This window comes from Mobula hypostoma, chromosome 16 (assembly GCF_963921235.1).
Source record: "Mobula hypostoma chromosome 16, sMobHyp1.1, whole genome shotgun sequence".
In the NCBI taxonomy this organism is placed as follows: domain Eukaryota; kingdom Metazoa; phylum Chordata; class Chondrichthyes; order Myliobatiformes; family Myliobatidae; genus Mobula; species Mobula hypostoma.
The window spans coordinates 6074234-6100004 of NC_086112.1; the positions used below are offsets into that span (position 1 = coordinate 6074234).

General features: G+C 44.0%; 1 protein-coding gene across 1 annotated transcript in view; it reads right to left on the bottom strand.

Annotated features, from left to right (window-relative positions):
* Positions 1–25771, bottom strand: part of adgrv1 (adhesion G protein-coupled receptor V1) — a 514329-nt gene that overhangs the window by 203230 nt on the left and 285328 nt on the right. Inside the window, exons 66-72 of the mRNA XM_063069242.1 lie at positions 25066–25285; positions 17613–17852; positions 16331–16480; positions 11777–12244; positions 5891–6034; positions 3683–3854; positions 150–288 (exon numbers count right to left, since the gene is read on the bottom strand). Of these exons, the coding sequence (XP_062925312.1) occupies positions 150–288; positions 3683–3854; positions 5891–6034; positions 11777–12244; positions 16331–16480; positions 17613–17852; positions 25066–25285 (1533 nt within the window). The remainder of the gene's footprint in view (positions 1–149; positions 289–3682; positions 3855–5890; positions 6035–11776; positions 12245–16330; positions 16481–17612; positions 17853–25065; positions 25286–25771) is intronic.

Genomic DNA, 25771 nt, shown 5'->3' on the forward strand with positions numbered 1-25771 from the left:
GGCTTTGCCAATTGTTCTAATCTCAAAAATAAAAACATTTCTAGGACTGTCGAGATTAAGTAAATACTCTAAAGTGATTAATGATTGAAATGAACTTTAGTTAATGTAGATAGTTAACTGAAGTTCTATAATACAGCTGATGGGCCTACCTTAGTTCAGCTTTACCAGTAAGATTACTGTGTACCTTCGTCAAATGAATGGCGAAGGACTCCTTGCCTGTGAAGTTGGTGGTTGGTACAGTGAGTAACACGGGCTTTCGTTTTTCACCATGGGAAAGGACAACTGAACCTAATACAAAATTATTACAATACTGCATTAGCAAATGCAAAACAATACTGTGGAACTCATAATAAAACATAAAAATTAATAACTGAGTAAAATATGGATTTACAACTAATACATAATGTCACTGACTGCACTTAATTTCAAGGTTCAAACATTTAAAGTAAGTTTATTGTCAAAGTACATGTATGTCACCATATACAATCATGGCATTCCTTTTCTTGTGGGCATTCACAGAAAATCCAAGAAGCATAAGAGAATCACTGTAAGACTGTACCCAGCAGGATGGGTGAACAACCAGAGTGCAAAAAACAAAACTGTGCAAATACAAAATGAGGAAAAAAACAATAAATATCGAGAACATGAGATGATAAGTCTTTGAAAGTGAGTCCATAGGTCGTGGGAACAGTTCATTAATGGAGCAATAAGTTATCTCCACTTGTTCAAGAGCCTGATGGTTGAGGGGTAAAAACTGTGCCTGAATCAGATGATATGGGAGTGGGCACGTGGCCAAGTGGTTAAGGCATTGGACTAGTGATCTGAAGGTCGTGAGTTCGAGCCCCAGCTGAGGCAGCGTGTTGTGTCCTTGAGCAAGGCACTTAACCACACATTGCTCTGCAACGACACTGGTGCCAAGCTGTATGGGTCCTAATGCCCTTCCCTTGGACAACATCGGTGTCGTGGAGAGGGGATGCTTGCAGCATGGGCAACTGCTGGTCTTCCATACAACTTTGCCCAGGCCTGCGCCCTGGAGAGTGAAGACTTTCCAGGCACAGATCCACGGTCTCGCAAGGGTGTATACTCAATAATAACAAAAATGTTATCGACAAGGGTTTCTAGTAACTTAATTGTAGCTTTCTAAAACTCCAGTTTCACCACACCTGGGGTACTGCATACAGTTCAAGGTGCAGAAGAGGTTTACTAGGATGCTGCCTGGATTAGAGGGTGCATGCTATCACGAGAGATTGGACAAACTAGAGTACTGAAGGCTGAGAGGAGATCTTTTAGAGGTTTATAAGATTATGAGAGGCATAGAAAGTGCAGACAGAGAGCATCCTTTTTCCCAGGATTGAAATTTCTAATGCAAGAGGACATGTATTTAAAATGAGAATGAGTAATTTCAAAGGAGGTGTGAGGGGCATGTATTTTTTTTACACAGTGTGGGAAGTCTATCATGTGTTGTCTGGAGTGGTGATAGAAGCAGATATATTAGAGACTTTAAAGGGACATTTAGATTGTCTCATGAATGTGAAGAAGATGAAAGGATGTGGACATATGTAGGCAGAAGGAGTTAGTTTACTTAGGTATTCGATTATTAATTTATTTGGTTCAATATAATGTTGTGGGCCAAAGGGCCTGTTCCTAACTAACACGCCACGTGCTAGTTCTTAAGCTGTACTATGTTCTCTGTTAATATCTAATAGAAACACTTCTAAAGTGAGAGAGAAAACCTAGTAATTTTGTGCTTGCATCACAGTACAGCACTTCAAACAGAACAAGTCAGGAAGTCATAGACATGAGAAAGCCTGCAGATGCTGGAAATCCAACAGAACACACACAAGAAGTGCTGGAGGAACTCAAGTCAGGCAGCATCTATGGAGAGGAACAAACGGATGGCATTTTTGGCCGAGACCCTTCCTCAAGACCTGGTTTTGCCAAATGTAAAATGCATTTACTCAGAGCCATTGTTGAGAATCAGTGATCACAAAAGCTACCTGATTGGAGACCAAGCAATGTCTGAAATACATTCAAAGCAAATTTGATATGAAAATGGCTACCTCAATTTGCAAAGGTCCTAATAGCTATTTTAACATTACAATTTGGTGGTGGCCGTCTGTTGTGTCCAACGATGACAGGAAAGTGGTGCGGGCGAGTTCTGAAAGTGGAGAAACAGTTGCACTGGAGCTTTTTCACTCTCTCAACCTCGGAGGTCTGGGTCTAGTGATACGAACAAGCGTCACAAACTGGGATCTACCTTGGTTGACCATGACATCTTCTGTGCCTCGTCATGACCTTCGCTCTCCACCAAGGGTTGCAGACCCACCTTTCCGGCCATTGGATCTCACAGTAGATCTCACCTGCCCAGTCCGTCGGAGATGATGCCACGTGCTAGTGTCAGCATGTCCCTGTCTCACTGGGGTATGAGACTTGCCGGCTACACTCCCCTGGTTTAGCCCGCCTGTCGAAGGGGTGTACCGGGGTGCAGCCGCTGTCACATGCAAACAGCTACTTGGAGCCACAGGTGAGAGCTGAGTGTCCTGGGAACCAAAGATGAGTGAGCTGCCCTAAACTGGACATGACAAGCCCCTTCACCAGAGATGCTACCCTTCCTTGGACATCCCATTACAGATCTTTGTACGTTATTCATGAAGGACTCAAGGAAGTTTAATATTTATGTATAGGGCCTAACTTGTTTCAATCCCTGAGAGATTCCTGCAACTACTACTCAACGTACTGGCATAAATGAAACCTTTCCAGCAAAGTGCATCCACAGAATACCAAACTACCAGTGTAATTCTGTGCATGGATCTTGTTTTTAAAATAGTAATAGGTAGGTTTCCTGGAATAATGCATCTAAACTAAAGAACTCTGTCCATTCTGCAAAAAGGGCAAATCACAGGTAGTGTACTGATCTCCCAGGTCACTGCAAGATACAAGATGGCACGAGTGAAACACAGCAATGTGTCGTGAACAACTTATAATTGTGTTTCTTGTATTTACTATGAATGTCCACAAGAAAATGAATCTCGGGGTTGTATATACAGTATTGTGAAAAAAATCTTAGGTACATATATATAGCTTTTGCAATATATAATGACTTTTGCACAGTACTGTAGTAATTTAATGCATTGCACTGTACTACTGTTGCAAAAAAAAACAAATTTCATGACATAGGTGAATAATCATAAACCTGATTCTGATGTGAGTCTCTGTTGTGGACTGAGAGTGGGAAGAGGGCAGGGAGAGGGGAATCATGTTTGGGGAAAGGGGAAGGGAGAGGGAAGGAAGGGAGCAGGAAGCACCAGAGAGACGTTCTGCAATGATCAATAAAGCAATTATTTGGAATCAAATGGCCTTGCCTGGTGTCTCAGGGCTGGGTGTGCCTGGACCTGTATCACCCCCACACACCCCGGCACTCCTTCTCTACCACCTGTCCCGCACCCCTCCCGTGGTGCTCCACCCTCGCCATTCCCAACATCATTTTCTTCTGCCAGATCCACAAACGTGCTCTCTGCTCCACTTTGACAAATACAGTGCTGTGCAAAAGTCTTAGGCACCCTAGCTATATATATACAGTATGTGCCTAAGACTTTTTGCACAGTACTGTATTTAGATTGATAATAAATTTACTTGAACTTTGAATTACTAAGGTTTTTAAACTGCGACTAATTGCACTTACCAAAAGCCGGTTTGACGGAGCCAGGTATGAATCCAGCAGGGACCACGCCTTCAGGGTGGCCACCTCTCCACTCTACCACAACGAGCCCGTACACACCATTCCGTGATATCACAGCCCAACAGGTGCCAGCAGAAACATCTGAGACTCGAAGTACCAAAGATTCAAAGCCAACCTAAAGTGAACATCGGTAATTGCTGTAGCATTAGGCAGTGGTACAAATATCACAATAGTCAAAATATAGTTATTAATAACCTGAAAGAGTCGGTCAAAAATGGAATGAAACCCAGAAAAAGAAACCCAATGAAACCCAAAAAAACCCAGAAAACCCCAAAAAAAAGATGGAAACACTCGGATGGTCACTCAGCATCTATGAAAAATGGGCTAAGCGGTTATTGCGACCCTATTACAGCTCGGAGAGCCAGGGTTCAGAGTTCAATTCTGGCGTCATCCATAAGAAAGTTGTACATTTTTCCCGTGAGTATGTGGGTTTCCTCTGAGTGTTCCGGAGTATCTTGTGCTGCATCGGATCCAGAGTAAAAATTATTTCATTCTCCTTTACACTTGTGTACAGGAAATCACATTAAACAATATTAAACCTTGAACTTATGGTAAGAATGAAGATCTGAGGAGTAAACAACAGGAATTCTGCAGATGCTGGAAATTCAAGCAACGTACATCAAAGTTGCTGGTGAACGCAGCAGGCCAAGCAGCATCTATAGGAAGAGGCGCAGTCGACGTTTCAGGCCGAGACCCTTCGTCAGGACTAACTGAAGGAAGAGTGAGTAAGGGATTTGAAAGCTTAATCCCTTACTCACTCTTCCTTCAGTTAGTCCTGACGAAGGGTCTCGGCCTGAAACGTCGACTGCGCCTCTTCCATCTGAGGAGTAAGTTTGTTTTTACACGGAGTGTGGGTGACATCTGGAATTCAATGCCAGAGGAGCTAAGGAGACAGATACATTTACTGTATTTCAGAGTCATTTAAAATATTGGAGCCAGCCCCCTAGGCCTGAGTCGACGTAGTAGTTAAAACAGAGATGGATGCGAGTAAAATGAATTTGATGGGCAAACCGATCAGCACGAGTACTATGGGCCAAAGGACCCATTTCTGTGCTGTACACCAGGTGCTGCCTGGCATTCAAGGAATAACCATTGTGTGGCTAGGCACAGATCAAACACCATTTAAGAATTTGCTGATGATACAACTATTGTTGGCAGAATTTCATATGGCGATGAGATGGCGGACAGGAGTGAGGTAGGTCAGCCAGGTGAGTGGTGTCTCAATTGCAACACTGCACTCAACGTCAGTAAGACCAAACAACGGACTGTGGACTTCAAAAAGGGGAAGATGAGGGAACACATGCCTGTCCTCCAGGAGGAATCAGAAGTGGAAAGAATGAGCAATTTCAAATTCCTGAGTGTCAATATCTTTGAGGATCTAACCTGGATCCAACAAGCTAATTGCAGCTACAAAGAAGGCATGACAGTGGCCATATTTCATGAGGAGTTTGAGGAGATTTGTATGTCATCAAAGGCATTTGCAAATTTCTACAGATGTACCGTGGAGAGCATTCTAACTGGCTGCATCATCCTCTGGTATGGGCAGGGAGATGGAGGGGCACCACCGCACAGGGTCGAAGTAACCTGCAGAATGTTGTAAACTTAGTCAGCTCCATCATGGGCTCTAGCCTCCATAGTATCCAAGACGACTTCAAGGAGCGAAGCCTCAGAAAAATGCATCTATCATTAAGGACCCCCCATCACCGAGGTCATGCCTTGTTCTCATTGTTATCATCAGGAAAGAGGTACCGGAGCCTGAATTCACACACTCAATGATTCAGGAACAGCTTCTCCCCCTCTGCCATCTGATTTCTACATGGACATAGAACCCATGAACACTACTTCTATATTTCTATTTTTGCACTACTTATTTAATATAACCGTTTAATGTATACCCATATATACTTACTGTAATTCACATTTTTTCTATTATTATGTATTGCATTGTACTGCTGCTGCAAAGTTAACAACTTTCAAGACATATGCTGGTGATATTAAACCAGATTCTGATTCTGATTGTATTTACTACAATTCGCTACTTGTATTCAAAAGTAAAAGTTTCAAAAAGTAATGTATTATATTGGTACATGTTATAACCTGAGCATTAGACAATGGTATAGTCACAGTATGTCTTTATTAAAGAAAAATTACCTCTGAATTGGCTGCTTCTTCCGACACAAAAATATTGGCCGAGTCTGTCCCATTTAACAGCTTGGGAGGAATAGAAGTATTTCCACTCAAAAGACTCACGTTTAACAATTTAACTGAAATGTCAGAATCCTTTGTAATGAAAGTCTACAAAAAGAAGTCAAAATGCAAAAGCAGTATTAGTAATCACCTTCAACCTTCAAACAAAATTGCCACATCATGGTGATCCTAGATGAAGATCACAGTGGAGGAGCATCTCGTCTGGCAATTAGAAGTTTGAATTTTCTGGTCCAAACTATTGCATCCATTGTTCATATTATAGGACGAATTTTCAGAGAGAACCATCAATGAGCAAGGTTTCCTACCAGATGAAATAATTTTCATTCTTTAATAGATAATAATTATAAAATGTATCAGCCATGATGGAATGGCAAAGTTGACTCGATGGGCTGAATGGCCTAATTCTGCTCCTATGCCTTATAGTTTTATGTTGATTCTGGGAACTACCAGAGCTTAAACCCACTTAGATTCCAGATATTCTGTTTATCCTCTTTAGTAAAATGTTTAGTACTGATTGTTCAGTTTGCCTCCAGCTTAGGTATGACTATCAAGAATCAACGTGGATTAAGGGTCAACTTTATTTGCCATATACATTTACATGCATCAGGAATTCGATGTGGTTGTTGCTCTGGGCATGACATGCAACAAAAAAAAACACTCAACAATTATAAACAGTAAAGAATTATACCAAAAATAAAGTTAGAGGTTAAAGTACAGACATGGAATAAAATGTGCATAATTACATAAATATGGGTGCCACAGGACCGTTGTGGTTAGCTTGATGCTATTACAGCTCGGGCTGTCAGAGTTCAGAGTTCAAGGTCAAGTGCAAGGAGTCTGTACGTCCTCCCCATGGAATGTGTGGATTTTCTCCTGGTGCTCTGGTTTCCTCCCACAGTCCAAAGGTGAACTGGTTAGTAGGTTAATTGGTCATCGTAAATTGTCCCGTGATTAGAAACATAGAAACATAGAAAATAGGTGCAGGAGTAGGCCACTCGGCCCTTCGAGCCTGCACCGCCATTTATTATGATCATGGCTGATCATCCAACTCAGAACCCTGCACCAGCCTTCCCTCCATACCCCCGATCCCTTTAGCCACAAGGGCCATATCTAACTCTCTCTTAAATATAGCCAATGAACTGGCCTCAACTGTTTCCTGTGACAGAGAATTCCACAGATACACCACTCTCTGTGTGAAGAAGTTTTTCTTAATCTCAGTCCTAAAAGGCTTCCCCCTTATCCTCAAACTGTGACCCCTCGTTCTGGACTTCCCCAACATCGGGAACAATCTTCCTGCATCTACCCTGTCCAATCCCTTTAGGATTTTATACGTTTCAATCAGATCCCCCCTCAATCTTCTAAATTCCAACGAGTACAAGCCCAGTTCATCCAGTCTTTCTTCATATGGAAGTCCTGCCATCCCAGGAATCAATCTGGTGAACTTTCTTTGTACTCCCTCTATGGCAAGGATGTCTTTCCTCAGATTAGGGGACCAAAACTGCACACAATACTCCAGGTGTGGTCTCACCAAGGCCTTGTACAACTGCAGTAGTACCTCCCCTGCTCCTGTACTCGAATCCTCTCGCTATAAATGCCAGCATACCATTCGCCTTTTTCACCGCCTGCTGTACCTTCATGCCCACTTTCAATGACTGGTGTATAATGACACCCAGGTCTCGTTGCACCTCCCTTTTTCCTAATCAGCCACCATTCAGATAATAATCTGTTTTCCTATTTTTGCCACCAAAGTGGATAACTTCACATTTATCCACATTAAATTGCATCTGCCATGAATTTGCCCACTCACCCAACCGATCCAAGTCACCCTGCTTCCTCTTAGCATCCTCCTCACAGCTAACACTGCCGCCCAGCTTCGTGTCATCCGCAAACTTGGAGATGCTGCATTTAACTCCCTCATCCAAGTCATTAATATATATTGTAAACAACTGGGGTCCCAGCACTGAGCCTTGCGGTACCCCACTAGTCACCGCCTGCCATTCTGAAAAGGTCCCATTTATTCCCACTCTTTGCTTCCTGTCTGCTAACCAATTCTCTATCCACATCAATACCTTACCCCCAATACCATGTGCTTTAAGTTTGCACACTAATCTCCTGTGTGGGACCTCGTCAAAAGCCTTTTGAAAATCCAAATATACCACATCCACTGGTTCTCCCCTATCCACTCTACTAGTTACATCCTCAAAAAATTCTATGAGATTCATCAGACATGATTTTCCTTTCACAAATCCATGCTGACTTTGTCCGATGATTTCACCGCTTTCCAAATGTGCTGTTATCACATATTTGATAACTGACTCCAGCAGTTTCCCCACTACCGACGTTAGGCTAACTGGTCTATAATTCCCCAGTTTCTCTCTCCCTCCTTTTTTAAAAAGAGGGGTTACATTAGCCACTCTCCAATCCTCAGGAACTAGTCCAGAATCTAACGAGTTTTGAAAAATGATCACTAATGCATCCACTATTTCTTGGGCTACTTCCTTAAGCACTCTAGGATGCAGACCATCTGGCCCTGGGGATTTATCTGCCTTTAATCCCTTCAATTTACCTAACACCACTTCCCTACTAACATGTATTTCGCTCAGTTCCTCCATCTCACTGGACCCTCTGTCCCCTACTATTTCTGGAAGATTATTTATGTCCTCCTTAGTGAAGACAGAACCAAAGTAATTATTCAATTGGTCTGCCATGTCCTTGCTCCCCATAATCAATTCACCTGTTTCTGTCTGTAGGGGACCTACATTTGTCTTAACCAGTCTTTTCCTTTTTACATATCTATAAAAGCTTTTACAGTCAGTTTTTATGTTCCCTAAACAACAGGAATTCTGCAGATGCTGGAAATTCAAGCAACATACACCAAAGTTGCTGGTGAACGCAGCAGGCCAGGCAGCATCTATAGGAAGAGGCGCTGTCGACGTTTCAGGCCGAGACCCTTCGTCAGGACTAACTGAAGGAAGAGTGAGTAAGGGATTTGAAAGCTGGAGGGGGAGGGGGAGATGCAAAATGATAGGAGAAGACAGGAGGGGGAGGGATGGAGCCGAGAGCTGGACAGGTGATAGGCAGAAGGGGATACGAGAGGATCATGGGACAGGAGGTCCGGGAAGAAAGACGGGGGGGGGGTGACCCAGAGGATGGGCAAGAGGTATATTCAGAGGGACAGAGGGAGAAAAAGGAGAGTGAGAGAAAGAATGTGTGCATTAAAAAGAGTAACAGATGGGGTACGAGGGGGAGGTGGGGCCTAGCGGAAGTTAGAGAAGTCAATGTTCATGCCATCAGGTTGGAGGCTACCCAGACGGAATATAAGGTGTTGTTCCTCCAACCTGAGTGTGGCTTCATCTTTACAGTAGAGGAGGCCGTGGATAGACATGTCAGAATGGGAATGGGATGTGGAATTAAAATGTGTGGCCACTGGGAGATCCTGCTTTCTCTGGCGGACAGAGCGTAGATGTTCAGCAAAGCGGTCTCCCAGTCTGCGTCGGGTCTCACCAATATATAAAAGGCCACATCGGGAGCACCGGACGCAGTATATCACCCCAGTCGACTCACAGGTGAAGTGATGCCTCACCTGGAAGGACTGTTTGGGGCCCTGAATGGTGGTAAGGGAGGAAGTGTAAGGGCATGTGTAGCACTTGTTCCGCTTACACGGATAAGTGCCAGGAGGGAGACCAGTGGGGAGGGATGGGGGGGACGAATGGACAAGGGAGTTGTGTAGGGAGCGATCCCTGCGGAATGCAGAGAGAGGCGGGGAGGGAAAGATATGCTTAGTGGTGGGATCCCGTTGGATCTCCGTAACTTCCGCCACCTCCAACGGGATCCCACCACTAAGCATATCTTTCCCTCCCCGCCTCTCTCTGCATTCTGCAGGGATCGCTCCCTACACAACTCCCTTGTCCATTCGTCCCCCCCATCCCTCCCCACTGATCTCCCTCCTGGCACTTATCCGTGTAAGCGGAACAAGTGCTACACATGCCCTTACACTTCCTCCCTTACCACCATTCAGGGCCCCAAACAGTCCTTCCAGGTGAGGCATCACTTCACCTGTGAGTCGACTGGGGTGATATACTGCGTCCGGTGCTCCCGATGTGGCCTTTTATATATTGGTGAGACCCGACGCAGACTGGGAGACCGCTTTGCTGAACATCTACGCTCTGTCCGCCAGAGAAAGCAGGATCTCCCAGTGGCCACACATTTTAATTCCACATCCCATTCCCATTCTGACATGTCTATCCACGGCCTCCTCTACTGTAAAGATGAAGCCACACTCAGGTTGGAGGAACAACACCTTATATTCCGTCTGGGTAGCCTCCAACCTGATGGCATGAACATTGACTTCTCTAACTTCCGCTAGGCCCCACCTCCCCCTCGTACCCCATCTGTTACTCTTTTTAATGCACACATTCTTTCTCTCACTCTCCTTTTTCTCCCTCTGTCCCTCTGAATATACCTCTTGCCCATCCTCTGGGTCACCCCCCCCCCCGTCTTTCTTCCCGGACCTCCTGTCCCATGATCCTCTCGTATCCCCTTCTGCCTATCACCTGTCCAGCTCTCGGCTCCATCCCTCCCCCTCCTGTCTTCTCCTATCATTTTGCATCTCCCCCTCCCCCTCCAGCTTTCAAATCCCTTACTCACTCTTCCTTCAGTTAGTCCTGACGAAGGGTCTCGGCCTGAAACGTCGACTGCGCCTCTTCCTATAGATGCTGCCTGGCCTGCTGCGTTCACCAGCAACTTTGGTGTATGTTGTTTTATGTTCCCTGCCAGTTTTCTCTCATAATAATTAGGCTACGGTTAAGCCAGGAGTTGCTGGGTATCTCGCTTGAAGGGCCAGAAGGGCCTATTCTATATATCTCAATCAATAAATACATACCAACATATATTTACAATGTAAACAGCATTATAAACAGTGATTTAAAGTGTTTATAGTGTGATGTAGTGACTGGGATAACAGATAGAGGGGGGTGAGGGGTAACTAGAAAGTTTGATCAGATTAACTGCCAGGGGAAGAAACTTTTAAGATGGTATGGTTTTTGTTTTAATAGCCCTATAGTGTTTTCCGAAAGGAAGCTTTTGAAAAGCACAGTTTTCGGGGTGGGGGGGGCGGGGTAGTGTCCATAATACTTTTCCTGCCTGCTTCTTTGTCCTGGAGAGGCTGCTGATTTGTGTCACTTCACTCCCCTCGGAGAGGCCGCTCTTTCAAGAAACTGCCCTCAGACAGGCCACTAGTTCGAGTCGCTGCCCTTGGAGGGGCTGCTGGGTATCAATGCTCTTGAAATTCTGAGATTTATGGATTGGACTGCAGTTCACATTGGCCTCTTTCGGTTCTGTGGTGTTTTTGTGTTCTCGCCCATTCTTTCTTGTTGCCGATTGGCAAGCTGGGGCTCTGGGGGTTGATTTTCCTGTAGCTGTTTTTCCATGTGAGAGACCTGTTAATTTTTGTGCAAGGGAGGGGTTTCAAGTTTGCGACTTTTTGCTTCTTTATCTTTTCATCCTGGGGGGGGGGATTAAAACTAGAGGCTATTGATGTCTTTCTTTTCTTCAACTACTTCCATGGTTTTCTGTATTTCATGGCTTTCGGAGAAGACAAATCTCAGAGTTTATTCTGCGTACATACTGCACTTTGATAATAAAATGAACCTTTGAACCCTTTACATATACAAGTCCTGCAGTGATGGTGGACTGCAGCCAATGAACTTTCCTGCTGATCTGACAGTTTTCGTGTATTGTGAGTGGACGCGACACCAAACCAAACAGTGAAGATGCTCTAACTATTAAATCAATAGATCAAGGATGCTGTCATTAAGCCGTTGTACCCACCTGACCTGGGATTGGCACTTTAGTAACAGCAAAGCTGGCACCATCTCTGACCACCACAGTTCCCAATAATCCATCCGGTACAAATTCTTGCCCATGGAACAACAGCTCGTATTCGATGCTCACATCTTCAAAGGTCCCACCATGTCTTGTGATGTTTATCTGAAAGTAGCGATTCAAATCATTTCCAACAACTACTGCTTGCCGATCCGGGTAAACTGCAAACAAGCCATAGGGGTCGTCGTTCGCTGGTACCATAAATCTTGTTTGGTCTTTGTCTTTATTTATGTCTGCACCTCCTTCCACAGAAGTCAGTCTAATGACATAAACTTCATCAACTTCTGGAACATCGTCAGCTAAGAGCTGAACACTTATCTCTGCATTTTGTTGCAGTCCTAGGATAGTAACCGAACCACTGACTGTTAAGAAGTCTCCTGTCATATCAGCATCACTCCACAGCTGCCAGTTTACCTGAAATTCAGATACAAGATCAGTAAGAACAAAATCACCGAGCTTTTCTTTAAGCAACACACACAAAATGCTGAAGGAACTCAGCATCTGTGGAATAAAGTACAGTCAACGTTTCAGGCCGAGTCCTTTCAGCAGGAGCCTTTCTTTAATTTACATGCTTAAAATAAATCCTGCTTTGAAGAACAAATAAAGCTCTTGAAATATACAAAGCAACGCTCCCTCTATTTTTTTTTTCATCAGGACTATAAAGGAAGGTGGGAAGAAGTCAGAATAAGAAGGTGGGGGGGGGAGGTGAAGGAATACAAGATGGAAGGTGATGGGGAGACAAGGTGCCGCTAAGGTTGGGCTGTGGGAGGGAGAATGGAGAAAGAAACTTGGAGGCGATAGGTGGAAAAAGGGCTAACAGAGCAGGAATCTGACAGGAGAGGAGAGTAGACCAAGGGAGGAAGGGAAGGAAGAGGGCATGGGGAGGCGATGAGAAGAGAAACAGTAAGAGGAAAGACAGAATAATGAACGGATAGAGAGAGAAGGGGAGCGTAGTAAAATTACAAGTATTTCTGATTACAAACAAGAGAAAATCTGCAAATACTGGAAATCCAAGCTACACACACAAAATGGTGGAGGAACTCAGGAGGCCAGGCAGCATCTATGGAAAAGAGTAAAAAGTCAACGTCTCAGCCTGAAAACTTCAACTGTTTACACTTTTCCATAGCTCCAGCCTGGCCTGCTGAGGTCCTCCAGCATTTTGTGAGTGTTGCAAGGATTTCTGATTGTTCACCATTAATTCTGTGGTTCAAACATTATCATCCAAAGGAACATAACCTTAAAATTAATACTTCACTGGTCCTGCCAAGAAGCACTTCTTCACACAAAGGATAATAAAAATCTGGAAAACTCTTCCTCAAAAAAAATTCAATATACTATCTTAGACTTTTGTTTTTGCCTCTGGTGTTCGCTTGGTGCTGCCCTCCAGTGGTCACTCAGTGGAAGAACAAGCTGGGCCAGGACAACTTACCATCAATTCCACAGTCATGACACTTAGGGACTTGGGCTATATACTTCATTTTTTTGTGACTATATGTTTTTCTGAAATCGTAACCAGATGTGCTTTGCTATGTGCAGTGTGCTGTTGGTAATGTATTGTGCACTTTGACCCCGAAGGAACACTGTTTGGCCATATTCATGTATGGTTGAATGATAATTAAACTTGAACTTGAAACCATTTGGCAACTATCCTGGGCAGAACACTGAACTGTGCATGCCTATCTTCAAAGTAAGTAGCTAATATCCCTTCACTATTGATCACACTATTACAAGTAAGGGGAAGTAAAAGATGGGCAGTGATTCAGAATATTTGCACCTCTCCCCAAACTTCTGTTAGTTTTCAGTCATTGCTCTTTGGGGCTGGTCAAGGTAAAGAAGAAAATGATTACAATTTATATTGTAGTGTAGACATTGATAAGCCGTGTAGGAACAAACTGAAACATCACACGGAGCTGATGTTCAAAATAATGGGCATGTTACTAAAAAGTGGTCCTCATCAGGAGGCCAGTCAGAGCTGATCTACCTGAGCATAGATTTGGTAGAGCTTGTACATTCTCAGATGACGCGATTACCAGTTAAACTACATTTTTATGACAAAATGGTGGCTACAGGAAGACTTAATTAAGTAACAGACTAGATCCCGATGACACAGTAAAGTGATTATCCACAGGTCTAACAGTAAATCCAGTTTTCGATTACAACAAAGGGTGCACACTGTAACATAATTAATAAATCTCCTGAATCCTGGACGTCATCACTGTTACATCCATGTCCCTACTTCCAGACTTTGTCTGTGTTTCCCTTTCACCACATCAGAACAATCCACATCCTTATTTACTCCTTACTGGCCCTCACTATCCTTTCCCCAACAACATGCATGCTATAATTTCTCCTATTCATTGATTCAGGTCATGCATGCATGTACATAATATAATTACAAACCTATCCCCTAGAAAATATCAATTATCAATACAACCCACCTTGAAAAAGAAAATAAGAGAAAACAACAATCAACATTAGTTTTTGTATTGGCAAAATTGAGCTGTGAATTCCATAATATAGTTTAACAATGTGCAGGTAAAAGCAGATTCACAGATTATTGTTACCAACTTCAGAATTATTTCACTCTTTTATTTTGCTTCAGATTAGTGCCTGATCGACGGATTTTTGGTGATGTTACAGTTAACTGGATTATAGTTCCAGCATCTCTGAATGAATTCTCAGAAGTGAGCAGCACTGTTTTCCTGCATGACAGTCATCGGCCACCGTTCAGGAGTAAGGAATGTGCAGAACTAAATGTAAAAGCCTGAGAAGTGCATTAGATCATCAATAAATCACATGTGTAGGTTCACTTGTATCACATGGGACATATTTCTCAGTGTTGCCATCAGGTAGAAGGTATAGGAGCCTCGGGACTCGCACCACCAGGTCCAAGAACACCTACTACCCCTCAACCATCAGGCTCTTGAACAGAAGAGGCAAACTAGGAGGCAGAGTGAAGTTAAGATGGCGCTAAACGGCGACTCCTTTGCTTACATCTCCGGAAACAGGTCTATTTCCATCTTTAATATCTTTATTTTTCCCTTTCAGGGTCCTTTTGAAGACCCTGACCCGGATTTACACGCTGACTTCGGATCTTTGCGGGAATGGGACCCGTTCTCGGGGTTTCAGGACTAGCCGTTGTTCGGCACGCCAAGGGTTCGGCCTGAGGGTCCAGCTCGTATTTGGAAGCCTAAGATCTGGAGACGGGTGGATCGAGGGTTGGTGTCATGGCAGGAGACCCGTGTGTCATCGGGCGAGTCGGAAAATCTACTGCTGTGGGCCCGAAGACCCGAGATCATCGCGATCTTCAGGCACAGAGCTCAAAAAAAAATGATGTAACGGACTTTTAACATTGTAAACAGCAAGTTGTTTGTTATGTCTCTCCGCTCGCTGGGAAAACGGAGACACCTCCTTCCCCCGTACTAGGCAGAGAGAGAACGAAGCTGTGGTATGTCGAATGCCGGATGAAACGCAAAGTCTTTGGGCTAACTGCGAGTCTGTGTCTTTGCTACTGCTTTGCTCACACTGAGTGCTCGGTACTGGGAGCCAATGCTTGTTTGTTTTTGCCGGTGGGGGGAGGGGAGACTGTTGCTCGCTACTGCTTACACGCGGGAGGGAGGGGAGATGGGGGAGACTTTGGGGTTCTTACATTTAACTGTTGTTCTTTCTTTAGGGCACTCCCCTGTTTTTGTGGATGGTTGTGAAGAAAAAGCACTTCAGGATGTAAATGGTATACATTTCTCTGATGTTAAATTGAACCTTTGAACTTGATTCATTCTACTTCTGGTGTTCCCACAACCTTCTGGTGATCTCACTTTAAGGACTCTATCTTGTTATTTCATGCTCTCGTTATTTATTGCTATTTATTTATATTTCCATTTACACAGTTTGTCGCTCATTGATCCTGTTTAGTTACTGTTCTATAGATTTGCTGAGTATGCCCACATATAAAAGAATCTCACGGTTGTACATGGTGACATGCATGCAAATTGATAAGAAATTTTACTTTCATATTGCTTCCACCTTCAAAGCAGATTTATCATCAAAGTAGGTGTATGTCACTGTATACAACCCTGAGATAGTAGTAATGAGAGGACAGCATAGTCTACATGGTGGGGGTCCTTGATGATGGTTGCTGCTTCCTTGCAGCAACGCTCCCCGTAGATGTGCTCAATGGTGGGGAGGACTTTTCCTGTGATGGAGTGGGTGTATCTACTACGTTCTGCATTCTCAGACATTGGTTCCTCCATACCAGGCCATGATACAACCAGTCAGGATACTTACCACTATATATATATAATTAAAAAAAGCTTAATATAGAAATTTCATCTACATGTGGAAGCTTGTCAAAGTATTAAATGACATGCCAAATCTGTGCTTCGAAGGAAGTAGAGGCACTTTCCTGTAATGGGATTTATGTGCTGGAACACATTTCTATGGTTTGCAAAATAGTTTCTATATTTTATGAAAAATCTCGAACAAATGAAAAAATAATATTACCTTTACATCTCCCATTGTTCCTTTAATCCTTGTAATAAAGAATGAAATATTCAACAGTTCTTCTTGATTAGATGGTTCCAAGTAAGTCTTCATATACAAAGAATCCTCAACAAATTGAACTATTCCATTGGGATTTCCAAACTGCTGTACCTAAAAGGTTATAAAAAGCACAAGTTGCACAGGCAGGAACAATGCAGAGAGCAACACTTGACATTTAGCGAGGAAGGGCTGTGAGGGTTTGTCTCACTTGACTGGCCATTTTCTGTGGAGATCGAATGCTGCACATAATTGCTTCAGTTTCTGTCAGTAAGGCAGAGCAACACACACAAAATGCTGGAAGGGCTCAGCAGGTCAGGCAGCATCTATGGAAAGGAATAAACAGTCCAGGCTTTGGGCCGAGATCCTTCATCAGGACTGGGAAGGAAGGGGAAGAAGGTGGAAATGAAGGTGGTGGAGGGGAAGGAGGACAAGCAGGAAAGTGATAGGTGAAGCCAAGGGAGTGGGGAAGGTGGAGTGAGGTGACAGGTGGAAAAGGCAAAGGACTGAAAAAGAAGGAATCTGAAGGGAGAGTGGACCATAGGAGAAAGGGAATGAGGAGACACCAAGGGAAGCGGCAGGCAAGTGAGGAGAAGAGACAAGGTAAGAGGGGAACTAGAACAGGGAATGGAAGAAGGGAAGGGGAGGTGGAAATAACTAGCAGAAAGAGAAATTAATGCCATCAGGTTGCAGGCTACTCGGAGGGGTATACGAGATGTTGCTCCTTTAACGTCAGAGCGGCCTCATTGTTGCAGAAGAGGAGCCACGGGTCAATACTGTGCTTTGCAAGGCAGATACAAGTGTCTGATTGACAGTTGAAAAGCCTAAGTCGCACTGTCAATAGTGTCTGACTCTACTTCCCAATTTCTGAAATAACCTGAAGTAATTGTAATTTTGTTAAAATGTTCTAAGTGACTTTTTGCTGCATTCTCCTACTCAAACCACCCATCTGGCACCAACAATCATTCCACAGTCGAAGTCACTTAGATCACATTTCTCCTCATTCTGATGTTTGGTCTGAACAACAACTGAACCTCTTGACTATGCCTGAATGCTTTTATGTATTGAGTTGCTGCCACATGATTGGCTAATTAGATATTTGCACTAATGAGCAGGTGCTCCTACTAAAGTAGCCATTGTATCAAATGCCAACTCAAGAATAATCAAAGGAGTACACATTTCAAAGTACAGCATCACAAATAATGGAATGTTGAAATAATAATACTACATTGTCAAAGTAACTTACTGTCAGCAGCACTGTCCCAGCACTTCGGTCAATTTTGGCATCACCAATATCCAGGGTAAGTTGGACGATGAAGGTCTCTTCAATTTCAATTTCTCCATGTGGTAAGATGCTCAGTTCAATGATTCGGTTCCCAATCTCTCCATCTCTAAAATAAAACGTTCCATTCACAGGATCGCCTATGTCTGTGTTGGATGCTGGTAAGATCGTTTCTGCGTTGGGGCCTAAAATGTTCCATTTTATCTAAGAAAAAGATTATCCATTCTTTACAGAATTGCAGAAGCAAGCAGGCAGAGAAGAGCTTTGCAGAAAATCCCTCAGATATTCCAAATTCTGACAAGCCTGCACTTGGTGGAGTTTAGAAGAATGGGGCGGGGCAGGGGTGGAATCTCATTGAAACCTATTGAATATTGAAAAGCCTAGATCAAGTGGATATGGAGATAAAGTTTCCAATAATGGGGGATTCTAGAACCCAATGGCAGAGCCTTAAAATACAAGGACATTCCTTTAGAACCGAGATGAGGAGGATTTTCTTTAGTCAGAAAGCGGTGAATCTGTGGAATTCCTTGCCACTGATGGCAGTGGAGGCCAAACAATTGGGTGTATTTAAAGAAGAATATCTTTATTGTCATTGTTGTGGAGCAATGAAACACAGTTTAGCAGCTCAACGTTTTGCAGCATGACAAAGAATATATACATAAAATAAACTCTAAAACCTCAGGAGTACAGTCCAAAATTAATAATATATGGATGGGGGGGGTAGGACTATTGCACACCTGCCATTCCTGGAAGTGTGATGCATTTAGCTGCCGCTGTCTTAGGAGGGGGGCAGGAGGAGGGAAGGGGGTGTTATACATTTCACTGCTTGTGGGTAGAATCTGTTAAGGAGTCTCTTTGTTTTCGTCCTTAATGCTCTGTATCTCTTCCCAGAAGGTAAAGGGGAAAACAGGTGATGTCCAGGATGAGTGGGATCCTTTGAAATACAAGTAGCCTTCTTTTGAAGTCTGCCAGTATAAATGTCTCTGAGGGAGGGTAATGTTGTGCCAATAACCCACTCTGCTACCCTCACCACCCGCTGCAAGTCCTTCCTGTTCTGTTCTGTGCAGCTGGCAAACCACACTGCACAGCAACACGTCAGGAGGCTCTCTATAGTTGCCCGATAGAAGTTGATCAGCAGGTGATGAGGGAGGAGAGCGTGCTTTAGTTTCCTTAAGAAGTAGAGCCTTTGTTGGGCCTTCCCCATCTGATAAGAGATATGGGCAGTCCAGGTGAGGTCAGCCGAGATGTGATCGCCAAGGAACTTGAAACTCTCTACTCCCTCTACCTCTTTCCCGTATATGTGCAGAGCAGAGTGGTCAACGCGCTTTGATTTCCTGAAGTATACTATCAGCTCCTTGGTTTTTGTGATGTTCAAGTCCAGGTTATTATGACAACACCATTCTGTCAAATGCTGTACCTCCTCCCTATAGGTTGTCTCATCACCTATTAAAGTGCAGGCTAGTAGGTTCTTGATTAGTCAGGGCATCAAACGTTATCGACAGAAAGCAGGAGAATGGAGTTGAGAAGGATAATAGATCAGCCATAATGGAATGGTCCCTGAACTCACCTTCCACAGTCAAGGAAGCTCACCACCACCTCTGCTTTCTGAGGGGGCTGACAGGAGCTGGACTCGATGACAAGAGCTGGACTCGTGACAGGAGCTGGACTCGTGACAGGAGCTGGACTCATGACAGGAGCTGGACTCGTGAGGTTCTGTGAAGTTGCAGTTGAGAGCATCCTAACATGCTGCATCACCGTTTGGTATGGAAACTGTACTGACTGTGGTGGAAGGGAAGGGGTCTATAACGGGTAGTCAAAACAGCCCAACACATCACCGGCACGAGCCTATCCACCATCGAGGACACAAACACAGAAGAAAGCTGGAAAACGGCGAGTATCAACATGAAGGATCCCACTAACCCTGCTCATGGACAGTTTGTCCCACCCCCATCAGGGAGGAGGCTACAGAGCGTCCACACCAGGTCCACCAGGCTCAAAAACAGTTACTTTCCCCAAGCAGTAAGGCTGATCAACACCTCCACCCACTAACCCACCACTACTTTATAATTTTCTGTCAGTCACTTTGTATAACCCTTTTGTTATTTTTTAATTATTGTGTTCTTTGCCTTTTGAGCTGCACTTTTTGTGCTGCATCAGATCTGGAGTAACAATTATTTCATTAGCCTTTAGACTTGCGTACAGGAAATGATAGCAAACAATCTTGAATTGAACTGAATTGATGGTGGGCGTGGGGAAGAAGAGAGAATGACCAGGGTGGGTTCTTTATTAAGGTGGCTGCTTTCCTAAGGCAGCGGGAAGTGCACAGGGAGACAATGCAGGGGATGCTGATGTGCCTGAAGGGCTGGGCTTTGCACAATACTCTCTGCAAATGACCCATTATCATAAGGATTGGTAGACCTGGCTCACAGGGCCAAGTGGCCTACTCTTGCCCCATGTTACTATATATGTTTCAATCACCTTGGCAGGAACAAAGAGCACACAGTACATTCCATCTGCCACTGCTTTGCCCATTCTCCTAATCTGTCCAAGTCCTTCTCTAGACTCCCTGCTTCCTCAACATTACCTGCCCCTCCACCTACCTTTGTATTGTCTGTAAACTTCACCACAAAGCCATCAACTCCATCATCCAAATCATTAACATATGACATAAAAAGAAGTGGTCCCAATAGCAATGCTTGCGGAACATCTCTAGTCACCGGCAGCCAAACAGAATAGGCCCCCTTTATTCCCACTCTTTCCCTCCTGCCAGCCAGTCAATATTCTATCCATGCTAGTATCATCCCCATAATAACATTGGCTCTTATTTTGTTAAGTAGCCCCATGTGTGGCACCTTGTCAAACGCCCTTTGAAAATCGAGTAAACAATATTTTTGTTAGTAGTCTATAAATTTCCTCTCTCGGGAACCAGTACGAACCTGATTTTTCCAATCAAATTTCCCATCCGATTCCTAAATGGACTTTGAAGCTTTGGACACTGCCTCACTTTTTTTAGTATACAGTATTTCTGTTTTTGCACAGTTTTTAATGATCCTGTTAGGGTGCATTCTCCAGATACACCCTATCCTCGTTCTATGCGTCTTCAGACAATGCGGATTCACAGTTATGCGAGGAACCCATTTCTACCAACGTCTTCTTATATGCGTCCAAAACTCACAGTTATGCGAGGAGCACCACTTTCCCGCCAATACAAGTCACGTGCGCACGCCTCACAATCTTAGTTCCACCACTCTCCCATTGGTTTTGCAAAGGCGTGGATGCGTGATCTTGCGCTCTTAATCTTTTGTTGGTTTTACCTACAGTGCAGTGATTCTAAGCTTGAAATATTTAACTATGCCTCCTAAGCGTCCGATATCATGTCCTGGGCCATCAGCCGAGCGGCAGTGAACCGCTTCAACACTTGAAAAACGTTGGAAATTATAAACAGCGCAGCATTAGCTGAAGGTAACACGGCTCTGGGACGCTACTGCCAGGAACAGAATCTTGCCTTTAAAGTTCTTTTGTTGCTTGACAATGTGCCAGCCCACCCTAAACATTTGGACAGCATTCAGCCTAACATAACAGTGCCTTTCCTGCCACCTAAAACAACATCACCAATTCAACCACTCGACCAAGGTGTGATCCACATCCAAGGCATATGTATTTTTTTTTTTACGGCAAACTATCTCTCAGATGCTGCAAGAAACGGACGATTTAAAAAATCCCGGGAGTTTACCAACGGTGAGGGAATGGTGGAAGTCAGAACACTTGGCACAAATGGCGATGGACATGGACCCAAGTTTAGAACGGAGTCAGCATTTCAGTTGTTCCCTGCCGTCAACCCTTCTTCCCTACAAGCAAATTTATGCTGAAAAACAAATGCTGCCAAGCAAACAACCCTCACCATTTCCTTCAAATCGGTGTCATCTTCTGCTGCCGGCAGTTCTAAGAGTTCTGTGAGTCTTCCTTCACGCCTTGCTGTGCTTGATATTATCCTGACGACCACAACCATCCAACTTATCCGTGTAAAGCTGCCCGACACCACAACAACCACTCATCTCCCGGAGCGAACACACCTGCCACTGTTGGTGAGTACTGTACACCCTCGGATGTTAACTTTCTATGATTTATTACATCGAATATTACCTTAAATTGATGAAATATAATACAAATGTTGTCTTGTGGTACTGCTTTTGTGTTGTATTGGTATGAAAATGTGAATAAATTACAGATAAAACATATTTAGGAAGCCCTTTGGAACGCATCCCTATTTTCTCCATTTAAATAATTATTCACATTATGCGTCAACTTTGAGGAACGTATCCCCCGCATATAACGAGGATAGGGTGCACCTTATAAGGTAACCGTAGCCTTCAGCCAGGAGCAGATTCATCAGGTGGCTCCCAACCTTCACAGAGAGTTTCGACCCTTAACCACGACACTCTCCAGTTGGTGGGCTAGCAGTGGTGGCCAAATCACTGCCTATCTGCTCCTGGTTTCCAGCTTTCCTGGGTACTTTGTAGGCTAGTACCCAAGATGGAGCCGACTAGATTTACAACCTTCTGCAGCTTCTTTCGGTCCTGTGCAGTAGCCCCTCCATACCAGACAGTGATGCAGCCTGTCAGAATGCTCTCCACAGTACAACTATAGAAGTTTTTAGTGTATTTGTTTACATGCCAAATCTCTTCAAACTCCTAATAAAGTATAGCCACTGTCTTGCCTTCTTTATGACTACATCAATATGTTGGGACCAGGTTAGATCCTCAGCGATCTTCACACTAAGGAACTTGAAGCTGCTCACTCTCTCCACTTCTGATCCCTCTATGAGGATTGGTATGTGTTCCTTCATCTTACCCTTCCTGAAGTCCACAATCAGCTCTTTCATCTTACTGACGTTGAGTGCCAGGTTGTTGCTGTGGCACCATTCCACTAGTTGGTATATCTCATTCCTGTATCCCCTCTCGTCACCACCTGAGATTCTACCAACAATGGTTGTATCATCAGCAAATTTATAGATGGTATTTGAGCTGTGCCTAGCCACACAGTCGTGGGTACATAGAGAGTAGAGCAGTGGGCTAAGCACACACCCCTGAGGTGCACCAGTGTTGATCGTCAGCGAGGAGGCGATATTATCACCAATCTGCAAAGACTGTGCTCTTCCAGTTAGGAAGTCGAGGATCCAATTGCAAAGGGAGATACAAAGGCCCAGGTTCTGCAACTTCTCAATCAGGATTGTGGGAATGATGGTATTAAATGCTGAGCTATAGTCAATGAACAGCATCCTGACTTAGGTGTTTGTGTTGTCCAGGTAGTCTAAAGCCGTGTGGCGAGCCATTGAGATTGCATCTGCTGTTGACCTACTGTGGTGATAGGCAAATTGCAATGGGTCCATGTCCTTGCTGATACAGGAGTTCAGTCTAGTCATGAACAACCTCTCAAAGCATTTCATCACTGTAGATGTGAGTGCTACCAGGCAATAGTCATTAGGGGCAGCCCACACTATTCTTCTTAGGCGCTGGTATAATTGTTGCCAAAGGAAGAATTTAACTACAGCTGTGAAGATCCCTGCTGCACCTGGTGACCCTGACGCTTCCTTGGAGGCCTATGTTAGGCTGTCTTTAAGGAGGGTGAACCCTCACAAGGTGGCAGGCCCTGATGGAGTATCTGGTAAAGCTCTGAAAACTTGTGCCAACCAACAGGCTGGAGTATTCAAAAACATTTTCAACCTCCCAATGCTACAGTTGGAAGTTCCCACCTGCTTTGAAAAGGCAACAATTATACCAGTCCCCATGAAGAGTAGTGTGAGCTCCCTTTATGACACATCCAGTAGCATTCACATCTCCAGTGATGAAATGCTTTGAGAGGTTGGTCATGACTAGAGTGAACTCCTGCCTCAGCAAGGATCTGAACCTACCACAATTTGCCTATCACCACATTAGGTCTGTGACAGACGCAATCTCAACGGTCTTCACACGGCCTTAGATCACCTAGACAATATAGACACCTATGTCAGGATGCTGTTTGTTGACTATAGCTTAGTGTTTAATGCCATTATTTCTACAGTTCTAATCAATAAGCTACAGAACCTGGGTCTCTGTATCTCCCTCTGCAACTGGATCTTTGACTTCTTACCCAGAAGACCACAATCTGTGCAGATTGGTGATAACATATCCTCCTCGCTGACGATCAACACTGGCGCACCTCATGGGTATGTGCTTAGCCCACTGTTCTACTCTCTATATATACATGACTGTGTGGCTGGGTATAGCTCAAATAGCAGCTATAAATTTGCTGATGATACAACCATTGTTGGAGATGGAGATGAGAGGGCTTACAGGAGTGAGATATACCAGATGGTTGAATGGTATCACAGCAACACCTTGCACTCAATGTCAGTAAAACCAAAGAGCTCATTGAGGACTTCAAGAAGAGTAAGATGAGGGGACACAAACCAATCCTCAAAGGGGGATCAGAATTGGAAAGAGCAAGGAATTTCAGGTTCCTGGCTGTCAAGATCTCCAAGTATCTAACCTGGTCCCAGCATATCGATGTGGCTTTAAAGAAGGCAAGATAGTGGCTTTATTTCATTAAGGAGTTTGATGAGATTCCGTTTGTCACCTAAAACCCTCAAAAACATCTATAATGTTCCACGGAAAGAGGGTAGCAAAGTGATTTATCAGGATATTGCCCAAGACAAAGGATTTCATTTATGAAAAGCTGGATAAACCAGATCCATTTTGCCATGTGAGTTCAATTTCACAACTTAAGAGAAGATTGGATAAGTGCATGGAAGGAGGGCTATGGTCCAGATACGGGTCAATAGGACAAGGCTGATCAATAGTTCAGTATGGACTAGATGGGCTGAGGTGCCTGTTTCTGTGCTGTAGAGCTCTATGAGTCTGATTTTTTTCCCCTATGATTGGAAGGTAAGAAACGTTGCCTGAATGGGTGGTGGAGGCAACACTCAAGAAACCTTTAGACAAGCACCAAATTGCACAGTCATAGAAGGCAATTGACCAAGTGTTGGTAAATGGGACTGGACTATGTAGATTCTTAATGGTCAGCAAATGCACAGAAGGGTCTACCTGTGTGATATAGCACAAAACCTTTTCCAAAGAAGATGACTTTTCTTCCCCAGTATCCCAGCTACTGCACATCCTGGAGCCAAACAAAATTACTAGTTAGTTATCAAAAATAGTTATTTGGGATGGCACGATAGCATAGTGATTAGCACAACACTTTACAGTACCAGTGGCTCGGGTTCAATTCCCGCCAGCATCTGTAAGGAGTTTGTACGTTCTCCCCTGAGCACGTGGGTTTCCTGTGATTAGGCTAGGTTTGCCGGGCAGCATGGATCAAAGGTCTGGAAGGGCCTATTCTGCACTGTATCTCAATGAATGAATAAACAATTATACTATACTTGCACATCTCCAGTATGTCCTCCAATCCTTTCCAGCACTAGCGTTAGTATCTGCGGCGTATCGGGATTAGGGATGACCAGCTGGGTCAGATTTCGGAATCGAATGAGTCCGCCAATGGAGTCACTTTTGTGGATGGTTACTGTGGTGGTGAGGTGGCTTCCAAGCACAGCTCCTTGTTTTGCCGCAATCAGCTGGATCTCAAACTGCTCATCAAGTTCACTGCAAGGAACAAAACTGCAAGTATCAGCCTTTCTAACACTTTAAAACTACACAGTAAATTTAAATATTATGTAAAAAATGGTGTAACTCTGCTACGGACAGACACAAGCTCAGCTGCGAAAGTGGAGGATATAGGGCCAGCAACATCATCCCATAAAAACCCAGAGCTGCAGAAATGACAACAGAAGCTCCAGGGACCCTGACCCTGGGAGAGGAAGGTATCTTCTTCTAGAAGAGGCATGAAGTCATGTGGGTGAAAACAGAAGCCACAGGGCCAATCAACCTCCTATGGGTCCAGGACAGAGGACTCTGACGTGCTGATGTGGGTGGTCAATGCCCCAGTAGGGGTGACGGGCTTAAGAAGAGAAGGCAGAAAAAAGAAAAAGTGCAACAATGCACAGTTGACCAATAGAAATGTTAAGACTTGATGTCAGTTTGATTTACAAAATGCAGAGTAAATAGTAAGGATGAATCATACAGGGGATT